Source organism: Melanerpes formicivorus, unplaced genomic scaffold (genome assembly GCF_026170545.1).
Source record: "Melanerpes formicivorus ecotype bairdi unplaced genomic scaffold, bMelFor1.0.p_v2 SCAF_105, whole genome shotgun sequence".
Taxonomy (NCBI): Eukaryota; Metazoa; Chordata; class Aves; order Piciformes; family Picidae; genus Melanerpes; species Melanerpes formicivorus.
The window spans coordinates 1596999-1622672 of NW_027142457.1; the positions used below are offsets into that span (position 1 = coordinate 1596999).

The 25674-nt window shown below is 47.6% G+C and overlaps 2 protein-coding genes across 8 annotated transcripts in view; one reads left to right on the forward strand and one right to left on the reverse strand.

Moving 5' to 3' along the window:
• LYN (LYN proto-oncogene, Src family tyrosine kinase) overlaps nucleotides 1-1815 on the forward strand; it is a 50827-nt gene extending 49012 nt beyond the window's left edge. For all 7 annotated transcript variants that reach the window (XM_068166741.1, XM_068166738.1, XM_068166734.1 and 4 more), the window contains exon 13: nucleotides 250-1815. In XM_068166741.1, coding sequence (XP_068022842.1) covers nucleotides 250-452 — 203 coding nt within the window. In that variant the 3' untranslated portion in view covers nucleotides 453-1815. The remainder of the gene's footprint in view (nucleotides 1-249) is intronic.
• A 1274-nt stretch (nucleotides 1816-3089) lies between these two features.
• On the reverse strand, nucleotides 3090-24893 carry LOC137455681 (kinesin-like protein KIF20A). The gene is made up of 18 exons (XM_068166698.1): nucleotides 24624-24893; nucleotides 23437-23511; nucleotides 22395-22514; nucleotides 21402-21540; nucleotides 21122-21306; nucleotides 18360-18450; nucleotides 17377-17571; nucleotides 17178-17289; nucleotides 15144-15215; nucleotides 13001-13147; nucleotides 11789-11954; nucleotides 11414-11584; nucleotides 10522-10661; nucleotides 9277-9442; nucleotides 7166-7277; nucleotides 7015-7082; nucleotides 5140-5259; nucleotides 3090-3972 (listed from the first exon to the last, which is right to left on the reverse strand). Exons 1-18 carry the CDS (start codon nucleotides 24753-24755, stop codon nucleotides 3697-3699), a joined length of 2487 nt encoding a protein of 828 aa, XP_068022799.1. The 5' UTR covers nucleotides 24756-24893; the 3' UTR covers nucleotides 3090-3696.
• Nucleotides 24894-25674: the final 781 nt, after the last annotated feature.

Consider the following 25674-nt stretch of genomic DNA (forward strand, 5'->3'; position numbering starts at 1 on the left):
AGTTGGAGTTGGCTCTAGAGAGGTTGAGGCACTCAAGGGAGGAAACAGAGATCTTCCCCTAAGATTTTCAGAGCAAGTCTCTTGGTTCTGGTGCACACCGGCCTCGCTTACTGACCTCATCTTAACAGTTACCTTTAGCTGGCAATAGCCTTGTACTGCTGGGTGAAGATGTTTAGAGTGAAGCAGATGGAGACAGATTCCTGTAGGAGGCGAGATCATTTCAGCACAACTTTCTTTTTGGCTCTGCAGGGATGAGCAATTCCGACGTGATGGTTGCCCTCCAGCGCGGGTACCGGATGCCTCGCATGGAAGCCTGTCCGGCTGAGCTTTATGAGATCATGAAAACCTGCTGGAAAGACAAAGCAGAAGAGAGGCCAACGTTTGATTACCTACAGAGTGTGCTTGATGACTTCTACACAGCCACAGAAGGGCAGTATCAACAGCAGCCATAGAACAAAGGAGACTTTTCCTGTTGCCATGGCTGGTTGGGACAGGCCGCTCGAGCCAATTACTTCATGAGTTCGGAGGTCTGAACTGAGTGTGGAAGCTGAAACACTGCGATTCTGCAGCAAAATAAGAATGGATTTAGTTGGTTAAAACAGCTCCTCTAAAGCTTGACCTTCTCCTTAACTGCTCTGTCTTTTGCAGCTGCAGAAACACCCCAAGGCAAGCAGGCTTTTCGGGGTGGGGCAGGAGAAGGAAGCAAAAGTGATCGTGGTGCAGTTTGGCAACACCTCCTCAGGATCCAAGTCATGCAATACATGACAAGGAGACCTTTGTGGAAGGGGCAAGAGGATGCACCAACAGCTGTCTGCAAAAGAACAAGCCATGGAGGAGAACTTGCAGGTTTAACATGCTGATGTTCTTCAGGTGTTTGGTTTTTTCCCTTCAATCCAGCATATTATGAAAGCTATTTTTATATCCTTGTTAATTCACATTGGTGTCTGGAGCGCTGTCACCTCTGGTAGGACTTCCTAACAGTGTCCTGGGCTCCTCTGAGGAAGGGTTGTGGATAAAGTTCTTTACACTGAAGATGAGTCTGGTTTTCTGCTGTATTACTCGTGCTAAACTTGAGCTCCTCTCCAAAGCCATCACAGCTGCAGAAGTGCAATATGAACATGTGGCAGCACACCCTGCTCCATGCTCAACCCTTCAGTTGCCCACCAGGCCAAGGCCACCCTCTGCAGCCCCTGGGAAAGCACAGGATTTTGAAGGAAGTGAATCATTGCAGTTGCTGAGGCTTACCAGTGAAAATATGTTAAGATTCACTTTGAATCCCCTGTGATTATCCAAGAATATTCCTTGTATTTTTGCTGCTTTAATCAACTAACCTCAAGTCTGTCCTAAACTAGCTCTAGCACTATCAGAAACTTGTGGACAGCAAGTTACATTGCAGGGACACTATGTGTGTGGTGTTCAGTATGTAACCCTCAGGCATGAAGGCAGTTGGCCAAGCTCTGCCTTTTGTTCTACCAAACCATTCACCAGAACAGCCAAGCTGGTGCAATTGCAATGTAACCACAGCACAGATGACTTCTGGTTTTCCCCCAACTGAGACCCAGAACCATCTCTGCCACCCCTCAGCCCCCCTCCCGTTTTATTTAGGCAAATGGTACTTTGCAGAAGCTTAAAACCCTTTTTTGATACAGCTTCAGTGTGCCTGCAGTCGAAGTTCAGCAGCATAAATATCCATTGCTTCCCTTCTCCAAAGGCTTCCTTCAAACTGTGCAGTTGGAGCAGCCTCTCAGTTAAATATGTAAATAGTTTCTATTGTATGGTGATTTCTAATTTTAATAAACACTTACTCTGAAGCAAGTTGCAGGCTGCTAATTTGAGATACAAAGGGCTGGTGTTCCACTCTGGACAGAGCATCTGTTCAGCACCACTAACGAGACTCTGCTCTCCTTACACCTACTGCACTTTGAGAAGCTGAAGATAACCAAACCAACCTTTCTGCATCTTTGTTAGGGTTGTGTTTTGGGCTGGAGGGCAGGAAGAGAAGCTGTCAGTGCTCAGCTGTCCCTTAAAACAGCTTCTCCAAAGTCTTTAATGCAACAGCAAGACAATCCACTGCAGCTCTTAGGGAAACACTCCAGTTAGCAGTTGGTCAGTACTTCACTACAGGCTTCATTTTGAGGTCAAAAATAAATAGTTTGAGATAATAGATAACCTTGTCTTTCAAATCATGGCCTCTAGCCAGCCAAAGAGCTCTGGGAAGTAGGAACATGGAAACAGGAGTTGCTGGGGGAATAAGAGCTTAGTGCCTCACAACCTTGCAGTCTCAGACAAGTGCCAGGCTGCCAAGGTGCAGCACTGGATTGTTGGAAATGGCATTAGCAGGAAGTTGCCAGCAGTGGCCTCTTCTGATGGTTCTATTGGTTTTAAACTTCTGCTTGACTCCTGCTCTTCCTAGAGCACTTCATACAGCACAGCTTTCTTATTCCAGGGGTCAACACTCAGTGTCCAGTACCACTACACCAAAATATTTTGCATAGCTGGAATAGTTTGAGCAGGACTAGAATAATGTTTTAGGAACTCTACCCTGGAGAGCTACTGGAGGCAGAAAAAGGCAAGCCTCAGGGCAGGAGACCAGCACTGCATCTCCAGCCTAGTAAAAGACACAGCAGAGTGATTACTTAGCACTGCATATGCCCAGTCCAACCCCAAACTCAAAAGGCCTGGCACAAGCAGTCACACTCGAGCAGGGCTGTTCTCAGTGTCACACAGGAAGGGGGCACCACCTAGTGTCACCACAGGGAGGGTGACATTTCTCCTCTCAACTGGAACAGCATTACAGGGACTGCAGTCCCATTTACTTACAGGTCCTGCCTTGTTCTAAAGCAACCCTCCAGCACTTACAGGCTGGGGACTTTCACAGGAGCTACATAAAGCTCTGATCTTCCTTCCAGTCTTCCTTCCTTGAGCTACTAGATAAACACAATCAGGGCTATGATTCTTTCCACTCAAGATCACCCTGTGTCAGTCACTATGATCACCTAAGTTTATGATCCTACCTTGCTGTTGCAGGTTTTTTCCTCACCCTTATGAAGCAGAAGGAATAGTCAGAGCTTAGTTTAGCAATGGGAAAATTTATTATAAAACAGATATTTTTCAGACTTCAGTGCACACTCTTAGTGGAAATTCAAGGGAGCTATTAAAACAAGTTCCTTTGCAAAAGCAAGTTAGTTTAAATACAGCAAGGAGCCAGACAAGACCTCATTTTGCTGCCCCTTCTAGCAATCTGCTGGCTTTGGTCCCAAGATGACATTCCCCAGGTCACAGATTATGAAGAACCCAACTATTCTAACTACTGGAGATGCAGCTAAACAAGCCACCTGAGCTCTAGGAATCAACAGTGCAATTAAACACTTCCTCATTTGCTGCTCATTACCTGTTTTGAGGAACATCCCACTTTGCATGAATCACACATATCAGTACCAAAGACCACAACAGCAGGCACTCAAGAATTAAAATGACATCTCTCTCTCAGATCACATCCCTGTGGCAACAGTAAAAGCACAAGTGCACATCTTAAAGCACAGCTCTAAATTCAACCCTGATCCCATTTTAAAACATTCTGTATTAAACATTTGTCTGTCAGTTAACAGGACAGGGGAAATGGTGCCTTAGAGGAAGAGAAAGCTGACAGCTAAGATTCAGGAAGCCCAGTAACTGCACACTTTGGTCAACCAAACATCATTCTTTTGCTTTATGAGCCCACAGTACTTGCTTTCTTGAAGAGGATGAAGCATCTTCATGCTTCCCCCAGCCTTTACCAAGAGAGGTATTAGCAGTGGCTGCTACTGTGGATTTCAGGTTAGCCAATAAACCTCTCCTGGGCTTCTGGGGGTTGGGCTCCTCTGGAGGGAGAGGCTTTTTCTGTTCATCAAGTTCTTTCTGCAGGGAAGAGACCATTTCTTCAAGCTCCAGAACACGTTTAGCCCAGTTCTGAAGGTTATTCATTTCTTGATCCTGTGAGGACAAGGCTGTGTTAGGGTTGTGAACACTCCCAGGTCTTTATCAGGCAGTTAATTTTGTTTCAGATCATTTCACCACAGCAGTAGACCCCTTTGTTTTTACTATGCCAAACTCAGTGCCCATTTCTTATGATTGACTTGTGTGTGATTTAGAGAGCAGCAACCTTTGGGGTCAACAGATGCAGTTAGAGACCAAGTCTGCCCAAGAAGCTGATGCTAAAAGGCTCAGCCACACTACATTATTCTAGGAACCAAATAAAGGCAGCTCCCCTGTCTTAACCTGCAACTCCTGAAAGCAGAACTGCTCAAATCAAAACTGAACAGTCATAAGTCTGCTAACCAGGACCAAAGAAGTGCTTTGAGTGGGCAGAACACAGAGGCTTGAAGATGCTCTCTAATCCTTGTGGTTAACCAAAAGTCACCTTTTCCTACATCCTAGAACCAATTAAGAAACAAGGGTTCAAGATGAAAAACCCTGGAGCCTCAGCCCTAAGCCCAAAAGCTTGGCAGAAGGCAAATGAATGTTGATCAAGCAGAACACCACTGAGCAGTCTTGCCTTGCTTCCTTTGCAGATTACAGAGGAGGCAGAGATGCAAAGTGTTAAGAGTTCAAGGTTTTTTCTGTTCTGGAATCTAGTTGCCCTCTGAAGCCAGATAATCATCTAATCCCTGCTTTTGGAGGAAATCTTTCCTCTGTTTCAGTACAAAGCAGTTTACCTGCCCACATCTCTTACCCAGCTTGGCCACCTCTGCAGGGGTGTCAGGATAGCTTCAAAGGCACAGAGCCTTAGGTCTTGTTCCACTCCTATTTGTGCACTGACACTTTGCTTGCCATCAGCAAAGCAGTTCACAATTAGAGTTCTGGGTTGTATTTTCATGGCTTGACAACAATTTATGGCATCTTTAGATTAGATGTTGCCAGCACAGTTAGCCTATTGACCAAACCTATCACTTCGGCTGAAAACCGAGTCTTGTCTTACCGGACACAAAGTCAAGGAGTGAAACAAGAGCTCTGACTCAGAATTCAGGCAGTTAGGGACAGCAAAATGCTAACAGCAAAGGAAATGAGCAAGGCTGAGGGGTGTTTCTGCATGCACAAGAAGCATCCAGTAAAAGTATGGATACAAAGAAGCTGCAAGTGGCTTTGAAATGGTTGCCCAACCTTGAGCGCGATGGCACGCTTCAGCTGGCTGTTCTCTTCTGCCATTTTCCTGTAGCCTTCGTTAGCTTCTAGCAGGGCTTCATTTAATTTCTGTATTTTAAACTTCAGAGACTTTATAAGCTGGAAATAAAAGCCATACCCAGTGAGGCTGAAGGGAGCATGTTTTCCATTAACTTTGTTTATGACTAGAACTCAGAGAGACACTGGAAGCGTTTCTGATTAGTGGTGAGCAGGGCAAACTGCAGGATCAAATCACTGATGAAGTTTGCTTCCCTCCACCTCCTGTGTCCCAACCCAGCCCTTTTGGTGATAAAACACAGGTGGAGCATTCAAGGGCTAGTGTGCTGAGCTACCAGACTTGCACAGACCTATCAACCCAAGAACAGCAGCACAGACTAAGCTACCTGTGGGACAGTCTGCTCTTTTTCAGGGAGTGGAGGTGAGAGAATGCTGGTCTCACTAACACTACTCATATCATAGTATCATTCAGGGTTGGAAGGGACCACAAGGATCATCTACTTCCAACCCCCCTGCCATGGGCGGGGACACCCCACACTAGATCAGCCTGGCCAGAGCCTCAGCCAGCCTGGGCTTAAACACCCCCAGGGACGGGGCCTCGACCACCTCCCTGGACAACCCATTCCAGGGCTTCACCACTCTCATGGGGAAGAACCTCCTCCTCACATCTAGCCTGAATCTCCCCACCTCCAGCTTCATTCCATTCCCCCTAGTCCTATCACTACCTGAGATCCTGAGAAGTCCTTCCCCAGCCTTCCTGTAGGCCCTCTTCAGATACTGGAATATAATTAACTGGAGCACACTTACAACAGAAGACCTCACCCTTCTGATGAGAATCATTGATGGATTATGTTCTAAGAGGGAAGAGAAACTCTCAACCAGCAAAATCAACATCATTAACTGACTTTTACAAGGCTGGAGAGACCTGGTTTATTCTATTCTACTCTAACTAGATTGATGCAGAAACCAAATCACCCTTTGCCCATGTCTGATGGCTGGATGGGAAGAGAGTGAGTGAACTGCTCATCACGCACAAACAGACACATGAGGTGATGCAGCAGATGGGCACTGATGGAACCAATTTTCTGCCAGGCAGCAATCCCATCCCTCTAACCCCTCCCAGCCACACAAAACAACCAATGCTGTATCCCTGTATCAAGCAGGAAAGCCAAACTTTCATCAGCACTTGAAACTGACATAGGAAATGGAAAATTATGTAGGGCTTTCAAGAACAGGAGTGGAAAGCAAATGCCAAGGCCATAGCACAAGACTTGGTAAGGAACAAGTTATTTTTGGAGTACACTTTGTAAATAGAAAGGGATTTAAGCTCACTTTCCATTTACATGGTTTATTAGAACCAGCTGGAACTGTTTCTCCAAGCCCTACTCCTATCTGCTAGCAGTGAAAGGAGCAAGGCTTCTCTCTTCTTTCTTCCCCATCCTCTTTAAGCATGAGAATCATTCAAGGTATAGACTAAGAATGCATACCTATGAATAATGTGCTCCACAACACAGCCTGAACTTCACTCTCTATCTCTATGAGCTATGCAAAACACCAGTGTCTTGTTTGAAGAGCAGAGACATGACCCTTTATACTTCAGTCTGTGGGGATGGTGGAGCTCAGTACTCACAGAAGGGACTGGTTTAAGGCACTGTTTTGGTTCTAGACCTAAGCTGGCCAGAACATGGCCAACCTCCAGCAAAAGCCATCCAGGGTGAGGCAAGGGCTTTCTTGTTAGCTTGACACCCATCTGCAGGAATCTTCCTGCTTTTGTCTACAGTGCAGCTCTTTAAGCTTTCAACTGTGCCAGAGTTGAGGGTCACTATCCCCAGGCTGGTTAAACCAAGCAGTAGCTACCTCTTCTTTCTCTTTGCACTGTTTCTGCAGTCCTTCATTGGCTCTCTGCATCGCCTTGGTCCTAAGATCTAGAAGCAGAAAAGTTGGTTTGTTTGTACCCAATGCCAAGAATAAACTGAACTTTGTTTGAGTGCCCAGATGAGACACCTACCTAGTTCCATGTCAGCAACTGGTGTATCTGAATTCAGACTTGCCCCAGCCAGCAGCCTCCCTGACTGCTCATCCAGTTGTCTTTCCAACTGCTGTATCTTATTCTCTCTGTCCTGAAAGAAAGAAGGGCACAGGGTAGAATTTGTATGAGTTTCTGCTTAACCTATAGACTGGTTTGGGTTGGAAGGGACCTTAAAGACTATCTAGTTACAACCCACCCTGCCATGGGCAGGGACACCTACAGACCAGCTTGCTCAAGGCCTCATCCAGCACAGCCTTGAACTCTTCCAAGGTTGCAGCCTCCACAACTTCTCCAGGCAACCTGCTCCAGTGCCTCACCACCCTCATGGGGCAGGATTTCTTCCTAATGTCTAATCTAATCCCAGCTTTTTCCAGTTTGAAGCCATTACTCCTCATCCTGTCACTTCATGCCTTTATAGAAGTCCCTCTCCAACTCTCTTGTAGCCCCCTTCAAACTCTGGACAGCCACTTAACCACATGGTCTCCCTAGACCTTTCTCTGCTCCAGCTCTCTCAGCCTGCCTTCATGAGAGAGGTGCTCCTTCCCTTGGGTCATCTTCCTGGCCCTCCTTGATGCACTACTGCAGACCTTTCAAACAAGCTACACAAGTATGTGCAGTTTCAGAAGCACTTGACAGGTGGATGCTGTGATGGCTGCTGTGAGAAATCACAGCAAGGAGTAACGCTCAGATCATGAAACCTTCCAGGAGGAAGTTACTTTACACAGGAGCCAACTCTTCCAGTCTAAACATTGCCAAGCTGTATAAAAAGTACCCATGTGGCAGAAAGGAAACTTTTGTGCATCTGGCTTGAACACTGCTTCCAGTTAAGGAAGAGTGTGTTTCCTAGATCTCAGTTTTAACCTGCATCCTCCTTCTCTGCAGCTCTCAGGTGGCTAGGGGAGCATTACAGGGTGAGAAATCAACCATCTGACCATCAAGAAAAGTTATGAATCTAACTGTGGGTCTCTGAAGCTCCTTGCTCAGGTTTCATGTTGTGCTTCCCTCTGGCAGTTCAGACTTTTACATCTTAGGGAATTCAGTTCCTTATCTGACTTGCCACCAAGAGCATCTTGCCCTTTGAGCATTCCCTTACACAACCCTCTCACCAGCATGAGGAGGCAGCCATAAGTGCAGGGAGCACTACTGAAATGCTTTTCCTCCACCCTGACATGGTTTATAGCCAGGCTTAAGTGAACACACAACCAGAGCCTGACAGGGCAAAAAGACAAGGGTGAAGGAACTGGAAAATCAGAGCCTGCTGGAACGCTGCATGGCAGCACCTGCACAGCAAGCTGTAAAAGCTGAAATGTTTGTGGATCACCACCTGCAACAGAAACCCACTTCCCTCTTGTCTTGAAAGGAACCTGCCTACCAGCAGAGGAAGGCTTCTTATCAGTTCCTGGACAGGAGAGTGGAGGGAGGGAGCAGCTCTGGTGCACACCACAGTTGATGTTCTACTCTTCCACCTCAGACCTTCTGAAAGGCTGACACTAATAGGTCTCATCCCTTGCCTGGACACACTTAGCCACCTCTGTAGAGGCTAGAAGGAGGAGCTGCACACATCTAAATTGGCTCAGCTGCAAAAAGGCACAGCAACTTCCTGATGCCAACTCTGAGCAGTTCTAAGCACATTCAGGAGAGAAAGTCCTTTCCTGCAGAAAGTTTGATTTGTCACCTCAGTTTCTTACCCCACAGATCTCCCTCTAGACCTTCAGAGCAAAGATCCATTATAATTAAGATAGCTATCCTGTCCTCAATTACCCACCACCTTTTCAGACTAGCTTTTTCACTCTACAGTTCCACAAAGCCAGGCTGCTCCACACTCCATCCCTCGAGGTGTTTCAGTCATTGTTGTACATAAAATGAAGATGACTTAGATTTCCATGTCAAAGATCAGGAGGTTTAGGTACAGACTGCAGGTAGTCTTAGACTGAAATGTCTCTAGCCTTAGAGTTAGCCCTGGACACCAGAACAGCTAGCCTGGGCCAGTAGCTCTTTTGACTCTTCATTGATACATTTAGGATTCCCAGATGATTCTGCAAAGGAAGAGCAAGCTTTACAGACATCTTTTAACAGCAATCAAGTCATACCTCAACTTTCTCTTGCTCAGCCAGAAACTCCTCTATGGGAACATAGTGATGCTCAATCTGTTCCATGGCACACACATAGGCATGCTTCTTGATGGCCTCTTTGTACATCTCAAACTTGCTCTCCAGCTTCTCTTCATAACTGTCTTTCAGGTCTTCCAAGCGGTTGCTGAGGAGGACAGGTGAATGAATTTACTGGACTGCCATTCCAGCTAGCAGTCTGACCATGTGTGCAACACAGGCACCTAAGGGCAACAAAGCTGCTGAGGGGTTTGGAGCACAAGCCCTAGGAGGAGAGGCTGAGGGAGCTGGGGTTGTTTAGCCTGGAGAAGAAGAGACCTTACTGCTGTCTACAACTACCTGAAGGGAGGTTGTAGCCAGGTGGGGGTTGGTCTCTTCTCCTGGCTGGTCAGCACCAGAACAAGATGACAGCTTCAAGCTGCACCAGGGGAGGTTTAGGCTGGATGTTAGGAAGAAGTTCATCATAGAAAGAGTGATTGGCCATTAGAATGTGCTGCCCAGGGAGGTGGTGGAGTCACCATCACTGCAGGAAGAGACTGGGTGGGTGTGGCCTAACCAGAGCAGAGTACAGGGCACAATGACTTCCCTGCTCCTGCTGGCCACACTGTTCCTGATGCAGGCCAGGATGCCATTGGCCCTCCTGGCCACCTGGGCACACTGCTGGCTCCTATTCAGGTGGCTGTCGATCAGCACCCCCAAGTCCCTCTCTGTTTGGGAGCTCTCAGCCACTCTGACCCCAGCCTGTAGCTCTGCCTGGGATTGCTGTGGCCAAAGTGCAGCACCTGGCACTTGGACTTGTTGAATGCCATCCCATTGGACTCTGCCCATCTGTCCAGTCGGTCGAGGTCCCTCTGCAGAGCCTTTCTACCCTCTGACTAACATCTGCCCCTAACTTGGTGTCATCTGCAAACTTGCTGATGACTGACTCAATGTCCTCATCCAGATCATCAGTGAAGATGTTAAAGAGGATGGGGCCCAGCACTGATCCCTGGGGGACACCACTGGTGCCTGGCTGCCAGCTGGCTGTGGCACCATTCACCACCACTCTCTGGGCCCGGCCCTCCAGCCAGTTCCTAACCCAGCACAGAGTGTAGTGGCCCAAGCCACGAGCTGACAGCTTGGCCAGCAGTTTGCTGTGGGGGACGGTTAGCATAAGTGCATGTGCTGCACACAGCTGTGTGGGCACTGCAGCTGTGGAGCCCTCTGCAGCAGGCTAACATGACTTGCCTCCAGGCTTCCTCCGTCTCCAACAGCTGTCGGAACATGGCTCCTGCCATCTCCCTGCGGATCTTCACCTCCAGGAGGAGTTTGCTTTGCCTTTCTGCAATTAGCTTCTCCTTCAGGCTCTCTGTAGTTTTCAAGAGATCCTAAATGTAACAAACTTGAGGTCAGAAAACAAGCTGGAGCCACACACTGAGGTGCAAGTCAAATGAAGCGTTCACCCAGCCAGCAAGCCACAGAGGGAACTCCCAGCAGCCTGCATCCCCAGCAGGCAGCACCAATGCTTAGGTATTTGCAACTGTGAATTTCTCCTTCAAATAAAGCCTTCCTCTTTCTTGGTGGTTTCTGCTCTCTAAGAGCTCACTCCTGCTTTGGCATTTAACTTGAATTTGTACAACTGCTCAGCACACAGTTTCATTGCAGACTGCAGGTGTTTTGCTTTTCAAATGCTGTAGAATCAGAATCAAGCAGGTTGGGAAAGACCTCAGAGATCATCAAGTCCAACCTATAACCTAATACCTAACGCCTCCTGACAACTAACCCATGGCTTCAAGTGCCACATCCAGTACCTTACCTTGCCCCTGCTGTTCCCCCAAAGAGCACAAATGACTGGAAAATGTTGGTCTAAACACACAGTTTCCTGACTCTTCTTGTTGGGCAACCAGTTGAATTCCAATTCTAGCACCTGACCTCACTAGGAAGCCACCAGCAGCCTTCCTCAGCTACACCTGTTCCCTCAGATCTGGACCACAAAGTCTGGGTCTGCCTGACACTAAGCAGAAGCTTGCAGCTCCCCTTTGATACAGCTTCCAGCACACCTCCTATAGCAAGAGATTCTAACAGCAGAGCTACCAGCAATGCATTTTGAGGGTAGAGTTTCAAATGGATGTGCATCTACCTCATGACTCAGAATGGTGATGTCCACTTCCTCCTCTGCAGAGGTTTCAGCACTGTCAGGAAAGTCATCTGTAGAGGTGTTGGCATCAAAGTGAATGATAGCTCTGCCATCACCTCCAACCAGCTTGGGTGGAAAATAACTGAAGCTCCTGGGCAGGATTGTCTGGATTACCTGCAAAAGGCAGAGTTGAAGGCACTGACTTGTCAGTGCTGCCAACATGGCAGAGAATAGAAACCTTTCAGGGGGGAGTCACAAGCAGAATGCCTGCAATGCACTGGAAGTCCAACAAACACACAGGTCCCTGTAGCCTGATCACTTCACAAGCCAAGAGGAGCAGAGAATGCAGGAGAGCAGGGAAAGCTGAAGCTCTCTTACCTGCTTGGCTACAGCTGAGAATTTCATGACATGCAGTGTTTCATCGTAGGTGGCAGCATGCTGGTTGATGTTGACAATCATACAAGCTTTGCCTTTCCCACAGAAGAAGGGCTGAAACAGACGAGTCAGCTTGCTCTCCCTGAAGGGAATATAGCTTGGCTTCATCCTCATGGAGGAAAGAACAAGGAAAGAGTAAATGAACTGTGAGACACTGCCACTGAGCTTTGTTCTGTTCCTCATCTAAGAGGATGCTCAGAATCACTAAGGTTGGAAAAGACCTCCAAGATCAAGTCCAACCTTCTACCCAACACCTCCATGGCCATTAAACCCTGTCCCCAGGTGCCATGGCTACATGGTTTTTGAACACCTCCAGGGATGGTGGCTCCACCACCCCTCTGGGCAGCCTGTTCCAATGCCTGACCACTCCTTGGAGGTTTAGGAGGAAGTTTTACACAGGGAGAGTGATTGCCCATTGGAATGGGCTGCCCAGGGAGGTGGTGGAGTCACCATCCCTGGAAGTGTTCAGGAGGAGACTTGATGGGGTGCTTGGTGCCATGGGTTAGTTGATTAGGTGGTGTTGGATGATAGGTTGGACATGATGATCTTGAAGGTCTCTTCCAACCTGGTTTATTCTATTCTATTCTCCTCCAGGAAAGAAATGTTGCCTTATATCCAACCTCAGCCTGCCCTGGTGCAATCTGAGGCCACTTCCTCTCCTCCTATCACTTGATGCTAAATACTCCTGTTTGAGCCTTGCCTATTTCACATCAGAGAGTGAAGTCTTTCCTGGATGCCAGCAGCTCTCCAACAAATGGAAATACTTAAAAGTAAAAAGGAATAAGATGTCTACATCAGAGTTTCCCAGTGTCAGAAGGCAGAGACTGAAACAAGCCAAAAGCCAGGTTGATCTGCCTGCATAATTTGGATGTGGATGGAAAGAGGACAAAACAGGAGCTCTCTACATGAAGAATTTTGCTCTCACACACACACACACTGGGAAAAGCTTTGCAGTTTGCTGCCAATTGGCCCTTTCATTCTCCACAAACAACAGGTTTAGAGACAGATGTTCAGTTCAGGTATTCCAGTGAGACCTGTAATGCTGCTCACAAGATTGTGTGCATTTCCATTTTCCTCTGAGCCCCTCAGAACTCTCCAGGGGTGCTTAGGGTTTCAACAGGAAGCCTGGCACATGGCTGACAACTTGTCACTTACTTTGGGTTTTGGTTTTGCTTCAATGCTGCAATGCATTTTCCAAGGATATGGAGAGAGTTATTGATATTCCCTGCTTCTTTCAGTCTGTCTCCAAAGGCTTGTGTTTTATTGCACCTCTCTGATCCAGCCAGGTCACAGAAAGACAACCTGCATGGAAGAATTACCCAGAACACACACACAAACTGGTTTCTAAACAGCAGGGAAACAGAACTGCCTGACTTTTTATTACCTCTTTGGGTCTAAAGTGTAGAAGATGACTTGCTGCAGCCTACCTAGATCACAGACCAAGCTGTGCTTCAATGCTGACCCTTTGTCCAGGAGGCATCACACACAGTATTTAGGATCCCAGCACCAACAACTCCCTCTCCACTGTATATTGAGATATTTGAACAAGATTGCTTCCTCTGTCTATTCAGAGCAGCCAAAGAAGCTTGGCTTTAGCAGTTGTGTGCTCCTAAACTCAGGCCTTGAATCACAGAATTAACCAGGCTGGAAAAGACCTCTGAGATCATCAAGTCCAACCTCTTACCCAGCACCATCTAATCAACTAAACTATGGCTCCAGGGACAGTGACTTCACCACCTCCCTGAGCAGCCCACTCCAATGGCCAATCACTCTGTGAAGGATTTCTTCCTCACCTCCAGCCTAAACCTCCCCTGGTGCAGCTTGAGACTGTGGCCTCTTGTTCTGGTGCTGGTTGCCTGGGAGATGATACCAACCCCCACCGGGCTACAACCTCCCTTCAGGTAGTTGTAGACAGCAATAAGGTCTCCCCTGAGCCTCCTCTTCCCCATGCTAAATGCCCTCAGCTCCCTCAGCCTCTCCCCACAGGGCAAAGCAACAAAGCAAGCTGCAAACTACAGGGTGGAAGCCTCATAATTATCCTGAATAATCATGAAATTTCATCACTTTTACTGTTAAGGAAGCCCTTGAGACACAGGAAGCTCTGGAAGTCAGATAATTGATGCTCCACACACATACATTTATTTGTAGGACAACAGCCTCCCACCCAGCTGAAATTAGCATTAATTCCTGCAACTCTGCAATATCATCCAGGCACATCCTTCAACTGTGTGAAAGGCTGTGAGCTTTATTCTCTCCAGCACAAGATGAGGAGGTTTTTCTGCTTCCTTATGCAACATACAAACTCTGACATTCACCCAACAGTTGCTGCAGGCTTTGCCAGGGGAATAGACCAAGACAGGGAATGGTGAGGGATACAGATGCAGTCATGTCCTCAAGTTATCTTGCCTTAGAGTATTTATCAGTGGGACATCTGACATGAAAAGCTCTTATCTCACAGTGAGGTGTATCTGTTACCATCTCTACTCAGCAGAGACATGAGAGAAATCAGTAGGAGCTGGGACTGAACTAAACTACTCTATTACAGCCTGTCCTCCTTTTTCCATATCAACCTAAACGGACAGCTACTCAGGAGAGAACAAAAGCTATCCAGATGGCTTCAAGTCAGAAGATTAGGCCACTTCCCCTAAAGCACAAAGGAAGAAAGAGGTGTGAGGATTTAGCACTGCTCTCACCTGCACTGGGGTTTTAGATTAGAAGAGTTTGGAAGCAAATCACTCACCTTCCTGTTACCATGAATTGCAGAACAGAGGAGGCCCAGAGCATGTCACCTGCAATCTTGTTGCCTGATCTTGCATTCCAGGAGCACATCCAATGTGTTGCCACAAACATTCAACCCATAAACTCTAGGCTGGCTCCAAAGCTGAAGGATACACCAGCACGGTTTGTGTGTTGGGCATTCAGCACTAGCTGCTGCACTCCAGCCTTAGAGATTGGCTTCTGCCAAGCCAGCCATTTGATTTCTGCTCACCAGAATGCATTGTGTGGTGTTACACAGGCCTGCTTTGTCCCCACCTCCCCAGCATACCTCTGTTTCCCTCAATTCATGCAGTGACAGAGTTTTAACAGGTTCCTTCAGCTAAATCATAACAGAATAAAAGAGAGGAAAACACTTCTACACCTCTCCTTACTGGGGACAGTTCTCTGCAGCCAGTGGAGTGGTGATTTCCTTCTCAGCTCTCAGAGGAGTTATTGAAAGCAAGCTCCCCATTTCAGCATGCTTACACCTTACCAAGCCTCCTGAACTATTGACACTCCAGTGATCAGCTGAAGCACTTACTCTGAAACTCCAAGAACACGGGGCTGGGGCTCATCAGTTAGCTTTAGCAGCCTGATGGAGAAGATGCTGTGACTGGAATGGAAAGAAGTCCTTTTTAGTAACCACAACTAAGCAGCCACTGAAGCAATGTAAAACCTGTGCATGCTACAGAGAGTTCAGTGCTGAAGAACAAGAATTCAGTGATTTACATTAGCTACCCTTGCAGTGCATTCACTCAGCAGCAAAAAGCAGCAATAAAAGTTGTAGTTTGTGCCTTTCCATTTCATGTACACACAAGAAAGGGGAAAATCCCACAAAACCCAAGGCAGCTCACTTCAATACTGATCTGAAAATGAGCAGCCAGGGAGCCACTTTGTGCACAAAACTTAGGCAGTACCCAACTCAGTTAAACTGAAGAATTAACTCAGGACAAAACAGGATGGAGGGCACAGGAATAAGTTAAGGTTTACCAGTCCTGTAATTTTGCTTGCTTCAACACACACAGAGGACAAATTAATAAGACCTTAAAATCAAGAAGGTGTTTCCAACAGAAAGCATACCACCCTCTCTGTTTCCTCCCACTCCATCAAGCTAGAATCCTTCTGATCCCTCTCCAGAGTTGGACATGAGCCAGGAGCTTAATCCTGAAGACACTAAGTAAGCTCAGCTAGAACACAACCACCTAAGAGCATCTGGATAACCTAAGGCCCCTGCAAGGTGTTGTACAACTTGCTCCCTCCTACATCCCCTACTGACAGGCTCCAGGCTTCCAAGGATTCAGTATTCCTAAGGTTGGAAGGGACCTCAAAGATCATCGAGTCCAACCTGTCACCACAGACCTCACCCTTAGAGTAGGGAAGACACTACTGCCCACTGCAGGCTTGAACTCACAACCTTCCCATTAAGGGTCTTATGTGCTACCAACTGAGCCACCTTATACTGCCAGTGGTGAAGAATTAAGCACCTTTTGCTTCAACACCCTTGCACAGCCATTCCCACTCAGCACCATCAGCATGTGCCAAGATGTGCAGCCCTGCTGACTCGAAACTCAAAGCCATTTGATCTTTTTGGCTTGTCCAAAGCCACAACCAGCAACCCAAGTTCAGCTCTCATTAAAGTCAGAGGACCCTCTGTGAGCTTCCTTCCAGAAAGAATTTCAGAACATTTAACAAGTCCAAGTGCCAGGGGCTGCACTTTGGCTACAGCAATCCCATGCAGAGCTACAGACTGGGGTCGGAGTGGCTGAGAGCTCCCAAACAGAGAGGGACCTGGGGGTGCTGATCAACAGCTGCCTGAATATGAGCCAGCAGTGTGCCCAGGTGGCCAGGAGGGCCAATGGCATCCTGGCCTGCATTAGGAATAGTGTGGCCAGCAGGAGCAGGGAGGTCATAGTGCCCCTGTACTCTGCACTGGTTAGGCCACACCTTGAGTCCTGTGTCCAGTTCTGGGCCCCTCAGTTTAGGAAGGACATCAAAACACTTGAACATGTCCAGAGAAGGGCAACAAGGCTGGGGAGAGGCCTTGAGCACAGCCCTGTGAGGAGAGGCTGAGGGAGCTGGGGTTGTTTAGCCTGGAGGAGGCTCAGGGGTGACCTCATTGCCCTCTACAACTACCTGAGGGGTGGTTGTAGCCGGGAAGGTGTTGGCCTTTTCTCCCAGGCAAGCAGCACCAGAACAAGGGGACACAGTCTCAAGCTGTGCCAGGGGAGGTTTAGACTCGAGGTGAGGAGAAAGTTCTTCACCAAGTGAGTTATTCATCATTGGAATGTGCTGCCCAGGGAGGTGGTGGAGTCCTCAACCCTGGAGGTGTTCAAGAGGAGATTGGATGTGGCACTTGGTGCCATGGTCTAGTCATGGGGTCTGTGTTGATAGGTTGGACTCAATGATCCTCGAGGTCCTTTCCAACCCTAGTTATACTGTGAGACTGTAACAAACCCAGAATAATCAAGGAAAGTCTTAAAACTGTTATTGCAGAATGGCTCCCTTCAAGCATTCTGCAATCTTCTCCTCCCTCCCCTTAAAAGAGAAGAGCATGCTTACAATTAGAGGGACAAACCTTCTACTTGATTGCTCATTCATTCTAGTGGAGGCAAAGCTTCGGTTCTTGTTTCCTATTTTCAGTAATTTGCAGGCTTCTTCAATGCTCTGAATGTTAATCCACTTTAAGTCTGTGAAAAAGAGAGGTCTTTTACATACACTCCTGACCAGAAAAGAAACCCTGTGAGACTGCTGAGCCCACAACCCAGAACTGTTACCTTTAATGTAAGAATTTCCTCCCTGATCCTCGCAGATCCTCAGGACTCTGCGCTTCGGGGTTTTGGAGGTGGAAAACACATTCAGCAGGTCATAGACATACTCATTGTAAATCTCACAGAAGGAAACCCACACAGCTGCTTGTGTTCTTTGGTGCAGGTTGGTCCTGTATATGTCAAGTGGAAAAAAGTTCCTCTCTGCTAACCCAAAACCAGAGAAAGAGTTCAGCAATTAAACAGCACGCTGATGCATTTTAGTGACAATGTACAGAGCCCCCTAGAAGGAGGAGGCTCCTGTGGATCTGTGCTGCACAATGAGGTACACTCTACTGCACAGCTCTCAGCTGATCCAAGAACAAACTTCTCAGCAGAATAGGGAGCTGGGGTTGCTTAGCCTGGAGAGGAGGAGACTCAGGGGAGACCTTACTGCTCTCTACAACTGCCTGAAGGGAGGCTGTAGACAGGCAGAGGTTGGTCTCTTCTCCCAGGCAGCCAGCACCAGAACAAGAGGACACAGTCTCAGGCTGTGCCAGGGGAGGTTTAGGCTGGATGGTAGGAAGAAGTTCTATACAGAGAGAGTGATTGCCCATTGGAATGGGCTGCCTGGGGAGGTGGTGGAGTCACCATCATTGGAGGTGTTCAGGAGGAGACTTGATGGGGTGCTTGGTGCCATGGGTTAGTTGTTTAGGTGGGTTGGACATGATGATCTTGAAGGTCTCTTCCAACCTGGTCTATTCTACTCTATTCTACACCCAAGTTCTAAGCTCTTGCCCCCTGCCAGCAGAACTAAGCCTCCTTCTCCCCAAAAGGAGCAAAGCTATCAAAGTATTTTCACATGTTCCACCCCCAAAGTTGAGCCATTAAAGTTGGGTTTAAAGCTCCATATTTACTTAAGTAGAAAGGTTTTGAAATCCACCCCAGTTAGCTACTTCTATTCCCAGATTTCTAGTCAGTCTTTTTTTATCCCCTTTTTTTCCCTACTTTACCCAGTGAATCAGTAGGACTCTTTGAAGCACAGTTGGAAGCCTCCGAGTCCACACCACCACACACGTTTGCATTGGAAATGCTTTCTGTCTCCTTGAGGAAAGAAGAGACCCCCATGATCAGAAATTCAAAATGATAGCCATTCCAGTAAGATTTAAAGGGTTGAAGCAGGGTTAAGTGTTAAGCCACCCCCACTTGAGCTGCAAATGAACTGTTTCTAACACTGCTGAGCTGTAATCAATTCACCTGGAGCAAACTCAGCTCAGCTGACTCCAAACTGCTAACAGCCTACTGTAGCCCAAGGCTGGCCCAGGATGCTGTCCCAGTTAAACCAGGACACCCTGACTTCCCCAAGCCTGGCAGAGGGTCGTCCTACAGTAGAAGAGTGGAACAGACTTAAAGATGTTAATGCTTTAGCAACACAAATGCAGTGCTAAGTTCCTTGTGGGTTGTCTGCTGGTGCCTGCTATTTGGGAGACCCAACAGGGAAGTATGAAGCCAGGTTTGCAGATCTTCCATTTCCAAGATCAGCAGCACATGATTTCATTGTAATTCACAAGTGACCTTTTCAAGGACTGCACTGCCTATGGATTAATGTTGCTTGAGTAGCTGCAGCACAACCACAAGTGTGGGCTCTCTTCATTCTGTTGGTGAAGTACAAAGCAGAACTGTAAAGCAGGATTACAAGGCCAAGACACAGCAGAGGTAAGCAAGAGAGGAAGGTAGAGGAATGTGAAACCCCAGCAGCAGAGAGCTTGTGCAGGTGACAAGTCTCTGTCAAGGTGTTTCAACCAAACTGAGTTAATTAGTTCTGTTCCTGCACTGCTCTTCAAATCATAAGACCAAATACAGCAAGGAGCATGAAGATGACAAGTGGGAACCTTGTTTGCCAGCGAGAGAAGCTGACATTTAATAGCAAATATGAGGACAGGTGGGAACAGAAATGCAATCTTTTAAACCAGAAACCCCCAGTATTTAATCCCCCAAATAGAACCAATTAAAAACAAAAAGAAGAAGGGAAGAGAGGCTGTGAACCATGCCAGGAGTTTTTGCAGCAGTACTGTCAAGAGAAGAACACCAAATACAAGGGTTCTGCAGTACCTCAGAGCTTGAACAGAGAATGAAAGGCACAGGAAGCTCTGTCTGCACAAGATGTAAACTGAGCCTGGGAAAGGGGCCTGCAGGGATCCCTGTAAACCAAAACCAAGCCCACCAAACCGTATCTGCTCTCACATTACAAGCCTGAGTGAGCATCCAAACAGCCAGACTATTCATTGACAAGCTATCAGGAAGCACAGCCTTGGTCCCAGGGATGGCCGAGCTGTGGCTGTGCAAGCACTGCGACACAAGATCTTGCTGATGGATTTTCTAGAAGCATTTTTACCTTCCCTTCCTGATGGTGGAGTCCTGCTTGATTCTCCCTGCAGTGCACCTACATCACCTACTGCAACATTCAGCAACTAAACTATGAATGCAGTCAGGCTGTGATTCAACAGGAAGGATTATCTGTCAGTACAGGGTTATATTCAACAGAAGATATCTGTGCTCCTGTTCCAGCCCCTGAGCTCTGCTTGCTCTTTCTTGTGAGCTTGTTTAACAGTATTTATCCAATGGCCTCCTGACCATCTCAATTTTCAAGACTCCCACCCCCTGCACACACACACAATGGGAGCAAGCTTTTAAGACCCTCTCAAAACACACAATCTTGAGAGATTGTTCAGCTGAGCTCTTTGCTCAGAAGTTAGCCAGACCCAGACTAAACAAAGCTTGGTTTGCAGAGTTTAAATCAAGGAATGGAATTTAGAGGGGAAACTTGACATATGAATTTGATTCAGAGAAGGATATTCTGTCAGAGCCAACTGGAGTGCTTCAATAACACTGATACTGAAGGCCACAGAAAACCCAGTCAGCCATTGCTGCTGTGCTGCCCAGAGTTCATTCAGAGTTGCTTTGAATGATCACCAGCTGAGCCTACCACATGTAGGGATCAAATGCATGGAATCACACTTCAGAACAGTCATTAAAAGAAGTGTTCTGGACAGAAGTTTTAAAAGCCAGCCAGCTTGTGACAATTTGCAAGTGGGTGTAGAAGCACAGAGCAGGCACACACAAGGGTGTCCATTTTCTGGTGAGACCCACGTCTCACACTGGAAACAGAAATGGCTAGGGAATGGGACCAGGAGGCTGCCCCAGTAAAGACTTCTCTATTCTAGCCAGAGCCTTCAGGGATCAGAACTAAAGATTCATGCAACCCTCTAGAGCAGGCTGGAATCCTTGCAGCAAATTCACTGCTGTTACAATGAAATGTTTTTGCACTAAGTGACACCAATCACAGGTGTCTGCCTGCCACCAAAAGGCACTCTCCTGCCTTCTCCACTGCCCCTGCTAAGACACTGCCATCATTTCTCCTGAGCTAGTGCTGGCACTTGAGCAAATGCTCTATGATCCAGCCTGGGAGCTGCCCCAGAAGACTGACATATCAAGAGGCAGGTTTTTAGATGGCTCAGCTCTCAGACTGTCAGAACTGCTCCTCTACAGAAACCCAGGCTTTGGCTTTGCAATGGCTTTTTGCTTTGAACAGTGTGCTGCCTGCTGCTGAGACTTCTTCCAGTTTACACTGAGCTCCACAAGCAGCCAGTTGCCTCTTTATCCCAAGGTTTGCCAAGTGTTTAGAGAAACCTAAAGACTGTGCTGGAGGTAGTCTGTCAGATGGGAAGCTTTAAGGAAGTTTCATTCAGTAACAAGGAAGTATTTGGTCACTGACCTCTTTCAGTGATGCAAGAATAGCAGTTTTCAAGGCTTCTTCTTGCTTAACTTGCACATCCTCTAGTTTCTTAACCTCATTGCTCAAATATGGTTTGAAGTTCATCTTCAGGTATTGTCTTCCCCTTATGTGGTTAAACACCACATGGAGTGAGCGAGGCAGAATACCAAAATCTTTTGAAGTCCCTTAAAAATAACAACAGAGGAAATGCAGACATGCAAACAAATGTCTCACTGGATCTTGACTCAGCTATGTGTGCTGTTTGGCAAGCTTTCCATACCTTGGATGGTGAATGTCTTGCCTGCATTAGTAACCCCATAAGCAAACACCAGGCCATTCACTCCATTAATGTAGGCTCTTACTATGTCTTTCATCGAGCCTTCAAAAAACTCCCTCTGAGTAGTTTCTGGTCCAAAGACCTTAGGAAAGGGGGGAAAAAAATAGTCAAAAAACAACCCTAATTGGCACAAAGACATATAGTATGTCAAAATATTAAGCACTGATTAATGGTGGCTGCTTTCTCAGAGCCAGCTGAGCAGGACCTGTCTTGCCTGAACTCTCCTGGTACAAGGCTTTCTGCTGAGCTCTCAGAGGGTGCCTGCTTCATTCTGGGAGGCACTCAGCCTTGCACTTAATTTTGCATATTTTCCTACTCCTAAAATAAACCACTCCTCATGCTTCTGAGCACACACTGTTCAGTGGACACTTTCAAGAGCTCTGGTGATGAGGCACAACTCCCTCTTCACTCCACTCCAGTCACCCAGCTCAGCATTAGGATGGTCTAAATGACTCAGTGCCTGGAGCTATTTATCACTTGACACTGTAAGAACAGAAGTCCCTGCTGTAGGTAACAGATTTAACTCCAGTACAGAAGGTTTAAGCAGCTGGGCTACTCCTCTTTCCAAAGTAAGTGCCTTCAAACATGATTTCCTGCAGGCCTTCCAAGGTGAGAGCACCTGCAGAAGAGCAGGAGCAGAGGGAGTTTGTGTCCACAAGAAGCTTCTGTTACATCTAATCAAAACCAAGAACAAAGAAGCTTTCTTGTCTCATCTGATAGACACCTCCATTGTAACACAGCTTTCTTGGCAGCCTCACACTAAATAATAATCAGTTTGGGGTTTTTTAAGGCAAGTCCACCACATGTAATTCCAAGAAGGGAAAAACAAACATCATATTGCATTGTAAAGTAAAAAATTCAATGTTTGTCACTGCAGGGGACATGAAATAAAACCCAAACAAACTGTGAGTAAAAGTGAGGGAAAAGTTTGCCTACCTGAGAGAAGGTGAACTTGTGCACAGAATGACCAATCCCTCTTTCACTGTTTTTCATTGCAGAAGACTCTCTGGGTGCACTCAGAATCACTGTCTGGGGATCTTCAATAGTCACACAACCCTTAAGACAACACAACAACATAAATACCAGGGAGGGGAAATTATTTAGGAAGAAAGCTACCTGGGACCAAAAAAACCACCCACCCAACCACCCACCCAGAACAAACTTGAGGCTTTATTTATAAACAGCTGCACAGTGTACATAAAATCTCCCTTGAAGGGTGTAACAACTAGAGAGGTACTTGCTTCAAGTGGAAGCCAGAGGGTAGACAAAGCTCAGGCAATTATCTGGAGTTTTCCCAGAGGTTTAAAAGTTCCACCAGCTTTTGGGGTTTAGCTTTCTAAATCCTGTTCCTGTTCCCTATGCAGCTATAAAAGCAAAACTACACAGAAACACACTGGGCTTGCACTTCAGTCCTTTTCAGGGTGAAACAACAGCACAACTCTAAAGGTTAGAGAGCCAGAGAATGGCTTAGATTGGAAGAGACCTTGGAGATCATCTACTCCAACCTCCCCACCACGGACAGGGACATCTCTCACTAGATTCAGGTGCTCAAGGCCTCATCCAGCCTGGTCTTGAACACCCCCAGGGAGGAAGCAAGAGGAATTCAACAGCATGAGCAGCAAGTCACTAGGACAAGGTAGCAGATCATTCTAGCATTCCAAAGAATCCCAATGGTCAGATACCTGAATTATAATTGCACTGTCTCTTGCATGAAAACCCTTTCTTTCTTAAGCCCTCAGAGTCAAGAGGGTCATCAACTTATTTAAACAACACACCCAGGGGGATGTAGCAAAGCTACAGATTTGCAGGTCTGTGCCCTGTGAATCAGCAAAACCTGAGATACAAGAAGTTCATGTTCATCCAGGTGAACCCACAGGTGCTGTTTGGAAGCAGTCCATTGATGTACAGAAGACAGTGAGCTCGCACTACTGAGTGGTCTTTGAGGGGAGAAGAAAAACTCTTTACTTCTACAACTAACCTGAGACTTGTGGTTTTCAAGCTCAGCTACAGAAAAGGGTCTCACCCTCAAGAAGACTTTCAGTGGTTGATTTGCCTGTTTGTTTTAAAAGAAGAGAAAAAAAAAAGACAAGACACAGTTACAATGGCCACTTTTAAGCAGAACACCCCCAGTTACAGTATCTCCTGGTTCGCTTTCCTGGCTCACTACTGCTTTCCTTGTGAAGCTCAGACTCCAAGCTCCCATTTGCTTTCTTACCTCCTAATGTCCTTAAGTAACCCCTTTTTGGTTGCCCCCCTCCCTTCCTTAGTGGTCTTTTATAACAAAGCCAGTGTTTGGGTTTCAGAGAGCTCCCTGCAGGAGGCACAAACTGCTCTGCTCTGCTCCCACCTCCTGGCCTCCCTTGGTACTGAACTCCAGCTGCCTTTCCCAACAGCCGCTCTGCGGTGCCGCACTTGCCACGGGTTAAAACACGCTTAGCCTCGAGAGACCACCCCATTGTCACTATCCAGGCACTAGTCCCTCATCTTCCTCACATTAGCAGCCACGAGACAGTTCTCAGTTGCTAAGGTGAGCTTTCCCATCCCCTTCCATTTCACAAAGGTCTCCCCATCCAGGTGAAGTGATGATACCAGGGGGATTTTTGGTTGTTTGTAAGAAGGATTCCAGCATTCCTTCCTTTCTTGCAGAGAAACCTGCCTCATCTTGGCAACTTGCTGGCCAAGCAGCTGGACGTAGCAGAGCTGCTCGCAGCACTTCACTGATGGCACAAAACGAAGTCACCTGAGGACACTCAGTAAAGAAACCTCCAACTCTCAGAAAGCAGAGGTGGCTAAGCTATGTTCAAAACTCCACAGCTGCACAACATTATAGGTGGGGTTGGGTTTTTTCCCCTTGCTTGCACCAAGGATCCTTTTTTAGCTTTTTTACTAAAAAGTAGAGTCCTGTAACACTCAAAGTGCAACTCCTTAGGCCCTTTGCCTCTCGAAAGCTCAGCACACCACATAGCACTGACCACCTGCACTTACTGCTGGCTATGAGCCTGTATTTATGTAATGAGGAAGAAGAAGGAGAATCAAACATGAAGGCAAAATACAGTTCTTATTAGGGGGGAAAAAATTGCCAGAAAAAAGCTTTTGTAAAAGGGGGGGGGGGCGGGGGGGGAAATTAAATATAGGCAGGAGTTGTATTACAGAAGCAACCCACACCTCCTGCTCCTCTGCAGCAGGCAAGACTGTTGACTCCATAGGTGAAGGTTTATCTGCCGCACTCAGGAAGGAAACTGATCCTAAGGCATCAGACACTTCGTCAGGAACATAGTTTTTCTTCTCACGATCCATTGGTGTGGAAAGGAACTTGTGAGGACAAAAACAAAGACAAGAACTCCATCATTTTCCCCCTGAACAGGTAACAATGCACAGGGAGCAACACAGACACCAGGGTAGCTTGAGAGGACGAAGGAACCGTAGTAGAACCTGGGTTATACTAAGAAACAAGCAACTGAAAGCATACTAACAGGCTCTGGGGGGCATTCCTCTCTCACCCACCTGGAAGCGCGGGGCCACAGCCCGGCACCCCCTCACCCCTGCAAGGCTCAGCCCTCCCCAGCCCCCAGGGACTCGGCAAGCAGGACCCCTCTGACACACAGAGGGGAAAGGGCAGGGGCCGCGGGGCTCGGGCAGGTCCCTCCCGCAGGGATCGCTCCCAGGCACGGCGCGAGGCTTCCCGCCAAGCGAGGGCGAGCGCGGCAACACCCAACCGCCCCTACCTTGCCGCGCGCGGGAACGCACCGAACACCGCCCCCTGCCGAGCGCGGCGGGGAAGCATTTGGGCGGAGGGAAAAGCGGGCGCTGATTGGCCGAGCGAGAGGGGGTGGAGCGACAGTGATGAGCAGGCCGGTGCGGGCTCGCTCCGGCCGGCAGGGGGCGCCGTCACACAGCGCAAGGCGGAGACGCTGCCGGCGGTAACGGGGGGGGAGAGGACCACCGGGGGTGGGGGGGGGAACGGGACGGGACGGGGCAGCGTCACTGGTGACGCAGGGTTTATTCGTCACTTTTAATAAGGCACGGGGGCAAGGAGAGGGTTTGAATCCTGAAGTAAAGCGGCACCGACAGCGGCGGCTCAGCGGCCAGAGGAGGGGCGACTTGTCTGGCGTGTGGGTAGGGGGACAGACGCAGACAGCTAAAGATTGCCATCAAAAGTTATACAAAGTTACTGTGGGCCTTTCGTAATGCGGGACACGACGTGGGGTTGTGGTAA